We start from the raw sequence: 6,000 nt of genomic DNA, 5'->3' as shown, positions 1-6,000 counted from the left end.
CCATAGCCCCCCTAAATGCCCCAAATTCCCTGCAGCCCCCAAATCCACCCCAAATCTCCCCCAAATCTCCCAAATTCCACCAAATTCTCCAAAACCCCCAAATTTTCCTCAAATTCTTCAAATCCCCCCCAAATTCCACCAAATCCTCCAAATACCCAAAATCATCCAAATCCCCCCAAATCCCCCAAATCCCCCCAAATCCCCCCAAATCCCCCAAATTCCCCCAAATTCCCCCAAATCCTCCAAATTTCCCAGGGTCCCTAAATCCCCCAAAATCCACCAAATCCCCCAAATCCCCCAAATCTCCCAAAACCCCCAAATCCCCCTCAAAATTCCCCTTTTTTCAGCCCCTCCTGGACATTGGGGTCCCCCCACCCCCAAACGCCTCCTCCCCCATTCTGGGGTCCCCCCAATATTGGGGTGGGGGCTCTGGAAATCCTAAATCCCCCCCCCCACCCCAAACAGCTGCTCCCTACAAAATATTGGGGTCCCCCCGGGGTTCCTGGGGTCCCCCTGAGGTTTTTGGGTTCCCCCTGACCTTTGGGGTACCCGGGGGGATTTTGGGGTCCCCCTGGTGTTTTTGGGGTCCCCCCCGACCTTTGGGGTTTCCCCGGGGTTTTTGGGGGTCCCTGTGATGTTTGGGGTTCCTGGGGGTGTTTTTGGGGTCCTCCTTGACCTTTGGAATCCACTCGGGATTTTTGGGGTCCCCCCTGACCTTTGGGATCCCCGGGTGTTTTTGGGGTTCCCCCTGACCTTTGGGGTCCCCCCGGGTGCTTTTGGGGTCCCCGGGTGTTTTTGGGGTCCCCCCTGACCTTTGGGTTCCCGGGGGGATTTTGGGGTTCCCGGGATGTTTTTGAGGTCCCCGGGGTGGGTTTTGGGGTCCCCGCTGACCTTTGGGGTCCCCGGGTGTTTTTGGGGTCCCGCTGACCTTTGGGGTCCCCCTGGGGATTTTGGGTTTCCCGGGGGTGTTTTTGGGGTTCCCGGGGCGGGGTTTTTGGGGTCCCCCCTGACCTTTGAGTTTCCCGGGGGTGTTTTTGGGGTCCCCGGGTGTTTTGGGGGTTCCCGGGGTGGGTTTTGGGGTCCCGCTGACCTTTGGGGTTCCCGGGGATGTTTTTGGGGTCCCCGCTGACCTTTGGGCCCCCCCCGGTGTTTTTGGGTCCCCCCGGTGTTTTTGGGGTCCCCCCTGACCTTTGGGTTCCCCCGGGTGGTTTTGGGGTCCCCGCTGACCTTTGGGGTTTCCCGGGGGGGTTTTCGGGGGTCCCCCGGGTGTTTTTGGGGTCCCCCCTGACCTTTGGGGTCCCCTAGGGTTTTTGGGGTTCCCGGGGTGTTTTTGAGGTCCCCGGGGTGGGTTTTGGGGTCCCCGCTGACCTTTGGGGTTCCCGGGTGTTTCTGGGGTCCCCGGGTGTTTTTGGGGTTCCCCCGGTGTTTTTGGGGTCCCCCCGGGTGTTTTTGGGGTCCCCCCTGACCTTTGGGGTCCCCCCGGTGTTTTTGGGGTCCCCCCGGGTGTTTTTGGGGTCCCCCCTGACCTTTGGGGTCCCCCCGGTGTTTTTGGGGTCCCCCGGGTGTTTTTGGGGTCCCGCTGACCTTTGGGGTCCCCCCGGTGTTTTTGGGGTCCCGCAGCCCCCCCGGGGGCCCGGCCCTGCAGGAGCTGTTCCAGCGCTGCGTCCCCGTCCAGGTGAGCCCCAAACCCGGGGTCCCCTACCCTCCCCTTTGGGGGGGTCCCTGCAGATTTTGGGGACCCCCCCTGACACCCCCAAATCCCCCAGTGCCGCCCGGCAGCGACGAGGAGCTGCTGCTGGTGCACAGGTGGGAACGGGGTTGGGGATTTGGGGGTTTTGGGGGGGATTTGAGGGATTTGGGGGCATTTAGGGGGGAACTGGGGGGATTTGGGGGGGATTTGAGGGACATTTGAGAGGATTTGGGGAGGGTTTGGGGGGATTTGAGGGATTTGGGGGGGTTGAGGGGATTTGGGGAGGATTTGGGGCATTTAGGGGGGATTTGGGGAGTTTGGGGGAGGTTTGGGGGGGATTTGGGGGGATTTAGGGGGGGAACTGGGGGGATTTGGGGGGAGGTTTGAGGGGGTTTGGGGGGGATTTGAGGGACGTTTGAGGGGATTTGGGGGAGGTTTGGGGGGTTTGGGGGGGTTGAGGGGATTTGGGGGCAATTTGGAAGATTTGAGGGCATTTAAGGGGGGAACTGGGAAGGATTTGGGGGAGGTTTGAGAGATTTGAGGGGGATTTGGGGGGGATTTGTGGGAGGTTTGAGGGGATTTGGGAGGGATTTGGGGGGGGATCTGGGGGGATTTGGGGGAGGTTTGAGGGATTTGGGGGGGATTTGGGGGATTTGGGGGAGGTTTGAGGGATCGGGGGGGTTGAGGGGATTTGGGGGCATTTAGGGGAGGAATTGGGAAGGATTTGGGGGAGGTTTGAGGGATTTTGGGGGGATGTGGGGGCATTTAGGGGGGGAAACTGGGTGGGATTTGGGGGAGGTTTGAGGGATTTGGGGGGGATTTGGGGGATCTCTGAGGGATTTGGGGGGGATTTGGGGGGGATTTGGGGAGGTTTGAGGGATTTGGGGGGATTTGGGCGATCTCTGAGGATTTGGGGAAGTTTGAGGGGGCTTCAAGTGATTGGGGGGAGTTTGGGGGGCAAGGGGGTGTCTGGGGAAGATTTGAGGGGGGTCTAAGGGATTTTGGGGGATTTGGGGGGGATTTTGGGAGGATTTGGGTCATCTGGGAGGGGGGGTTGGGATGGATTTGGGGTGCAGTTGAGGGGGGGGGTCCAAAGGATTTGGGGGGGATTTGGGGGATCTCTGAGGGATTTGAGGGGGATTTGGGGGGAGTTTGGGGGGATTTGGGGAGCACTGGGGGTGTCTGGGCGGTTCTGGGGAGTCTCTGTGGGGTTTGGGGAGCCCCGGGGGTCTCCCAGGATTTGGGGGGGCTCTGGGGACCCCAGGCCGGCCCCTCAGGGTGGGTTTGGGGTCCCCCAGCCCCGCGTTCGTGGCGAAGCTGGAGCCCCCCGAGAGCCCCGGCCCGGTGAGCGCCCCCCGATGGCGGGGTCGGGAGGGGTCCCCCAAATCCCTGAGACCCCAAGGGGGGTTTGGGGTCCCCAAATCCCTGAGACCCCCGTGAGGGTTTGGGGTCCTGGGGGGGTTCCCAAATCCCTGAGACCCCAAGGGGGGGTTTGGGGTCCTGGGGGGGGTTCCCAAATCCCTGAGACCCCAAGAGGGTTGGGGGTCCCCCAAATCCCTGAGACCCCCGTGAGGGTTTGGGGTCCTGGGGGGGTTCCCAAATCCCTGAGACCCCAAGGGGGGTTTGGGGTCCCCAAATCCTTGAGACCACAGCAGGGGGATCCCCAAATCCCTGAGACCCCAGGAGGGTTTGGGGTCCCCAAGTTCCTGAGACCCCAAGGGGGGTTTGGGGTCCCCAAATCCCTCAGACCTCGGGGAGAATTTGGGGTCCTGGGGGTCCCCAAATCCCTGAGACCCCCATGAGGGTCCCCAAATCCCTGAGACCCCCATGAGGGTCCCCAAATCCCTGAGAACCCAAGGGAGGGTCCCCAAATCCCTGAGACCCCCGGGAGGGTTTGGGGTCCCCTCCCAGCCACCAGGGACCCTCAGGGAGGGGTTTTGGGGTCTCACTGGGGGTTTTGGGGTCCCCCAAACACCTGGGGGGGGTCCCTGGGTGGTTTTAGGGTTCTCCTTGAGGTTTTGGGGACCCCTCCCATGGATGTTTTGGGGTCCCCCTGAGATTGGGTCCTTTCCAGAGGGGGTTTGGGGTCCCCCTGTGGGGTTTGGGGTCCCCCCTGATTCCAGGTCTGTCTCATAGGGTTTTGGGGTCCCCCTGTGGGTTTTGGGGTCCCTCTCTTGATTCCAGGTCCCTCCCGTGAGTTTTGGGGTCCCCCCTGACCCCACGTCTCTTCCATGGGGGGTTTTGGGGTCTCTCCCTTGATTTGGGGTCCCTCCGTGGGGGTTTTGGGGTCTCCCTGAGGAGTTTGGGGTCCCCCCATCCCCTCTGTTCCCCTCTGGGGTTTTGGGGTCCCCCCCGGGCATTTCAGGTCCCGTTTTGGGGTCTTGCCCCCTCCCCCGGGGTTTTGGGGCTCTCTCCCCCCTTTGGGCCCCCTGTGATTTTGGGGGTGCCATGGTGGGGGGGGGGGGTCTCCCCTGATTTTGGGGGTACCCCAGGGGGCTCGAGGCCCCCCTGATTTTGGGTACCCCCCCCTGTTTTGGGGTTCCCCCCCGATTGATGTTGGGGTTCCCCCCCCCGTTTCGGGGTCCCCCGATTGATGTTGGGGTTCCTCCCCTGATTTCGGGGTTCCCCCCTGGTTGATGTCGGGGTCCCCCCCCGTTGATGTTGGGGTCCCCCCCGTTGATCTCGGGGTCCCCCCGTTGATCTCGGGGTTCCCCCCCGCTGATTTCGGGGTTCCCCCCGTTGATGTTGGGGTCCCCCCGTTAATGTCGGGGTTCCCCCCGTTGATTTCGGGGTTCCCCCCCGTTGATTTCGGGGTGTCCCCGTTGATGTTGGGGGTTGGGTTCCCACGCCCACCCGTTTTGGGTTCCCCCCTGATTTCGGGGTCCCCCCGTTGATCTCGGGGTTCCCCCCCCGCTGATTTCGGGGTTCCCCAGGCGCTGTCGGGGCCCCGCGGGGCCGTGGGGGCGGCGCTGGCGCTGCTGGAGGCGGTGCTGGGGGGGCCCTGCGCAACGGGGCCGCCCTGATCAGGTACGGGGGGGTAAAAACGGGGTACGGGGGGGGGCAAAAACGGGGTACGGGGGGGGTAAAAATGGGGTACGGGGGGGGCAAAAACGGGGTACGGGGGGGCAAATATGGGGTACAGGGGGGGTAAAAACGGGGTACGGGGGGAAACAGGGTATGGGGGGCAAAAACGGGGTACGGGGGGGGGTAAAAATGGGGTACGGGGGGGGTAAATGGGGTACGGGGGGAAATGCGGTACGGGGAGGCAAAAATGGGGTACGGGGGGGGCAAAAACGGGGTACGGGGGGGAAATGGGGTACGGGGGGAAACAGGGTACGGGGGGGGTAAAAATGGGGTACGGGGGGGCAAAAATGGGGTACGGGGGGAAATGGGGTACGGGGGGGCAAAAACGGGGTACGGGGGGGCAAATATGGGGTACAGGGGGGGTAAAAACGGGGTACGGGGGGAAACAGGGTATGGGGGGCAAAAACGGGGTACGGGGGGGTAAAAATGGGGTACGGGGGGGTAAATGGGGTACGGGGGGAAATGCGGTACGGGGAGGCAAAAATGGGGTACGGGGGGGGCAAAAACGGGGTACGGGGGGGAAAAATGGGGTACAGGGGGGGAAATGGGGTACGGGGGGGGAAAATGGGGTACGGGGGGGGGCAAAAACGGGGTACGGGGGGGCCTGATCAGGTACGGGTGGGGAAATTGGGGTACGGGGTGGGGGAAATTGGGTACAGGGGGGCCCTGATCAGGTACAGGGGGGGCAAAAACGGGGTACGGGGGGGGGGAAATGGGGTACGGGGCGGCCCTGATCAGGTACGGGGGGCAAAAACGGGGTACGGGGGGGGGGGAAATGGGGTACGGGGTGAGGGAAACGGGGTACAGGTTCCATAGGGGTCTGTGGGGTTCCACATGGATTCATAGGGGTTCTATAGGGGTCCCACAGGGGTCCATGGGGTTCCATCGGGGTTTATAGGGATCCATTGGGGTACATAGGGTTCTATAGGGGTCCGTGGGGTCCCACAGGGGTATATAGAGTTCTATATGGGTCTGTGGGGTTCCATGGGGTTCCATGGGGTTCCATAGGGCTCCCCAGGTGTCCGTGGGGCTCCCTATGGACCCGCAGGGTCTGTGGGGCAAGTAGGGCTCTATAGGGTTCTATAGGGGTCTGTGGGGTTCTATGGGGTTCCATAGGGCTCTATAGGGATCCACAGGTGTCCATGGGGTTCCATTGGGGTCCGTGGGGTTCCATAGGGCTCTATAGGGTTCCATAGGGGTCTATGGGGCTCTCTAGGGCTCCCCAG

General features: G+C 62.6%; 1 protein-coding gene across 1 annotated transcript in view; it reads left to right on the top strand.

Annotated features, from left to right (window-relative positions):
- Positions 1-1,620: 1,620 nt before the first annotated feature.
- LOC139586880 (histone deacetylase 6-like) overlaps positions 1,621-6,000 on the top strand; it is a gene marked incomplete at its 5' end in the record, with an annotated part of 32,174 nt that continues 27,794 nt past the window's right edge. Inside the window, 4 exons of the mRNA XM_071420547.1 lie at positions 1,621-1,675; positions 1,767-1,806; positions 2,989-3,034; positions 4,624-4,717. Coding sequence (XP_071276648.1) covers positions 1,621-1,675; positions 1,767-1,806; positions 2,989-3,034; positions 4,624-4,717 — 235 coding nt within the window. The remainder of the gene's footprint in view (positions 1,676-1,766; positions 1,807-2,988; positions 3,035-4,623; positions 4,718-6,000) is intronic.

Source organism: Agelaius tricolor, unplaced genomic scaffold (assembly GCF_023055355.1).
Source record: "Agelaius tricolor isolate 1412-34295 unplaced genomic scaffold, bAgeTri1.0.p SCAF_148, whole genome shotgun sequence".
NCBI lineage: Eukaryota > Metazoa > Chordata > Aves > Passeriformes > Icteridae > Agelaius > Agelaius tricolor.
This window is presented reverse-complemented; position numbering and strand designations above follow the sequence as displayed.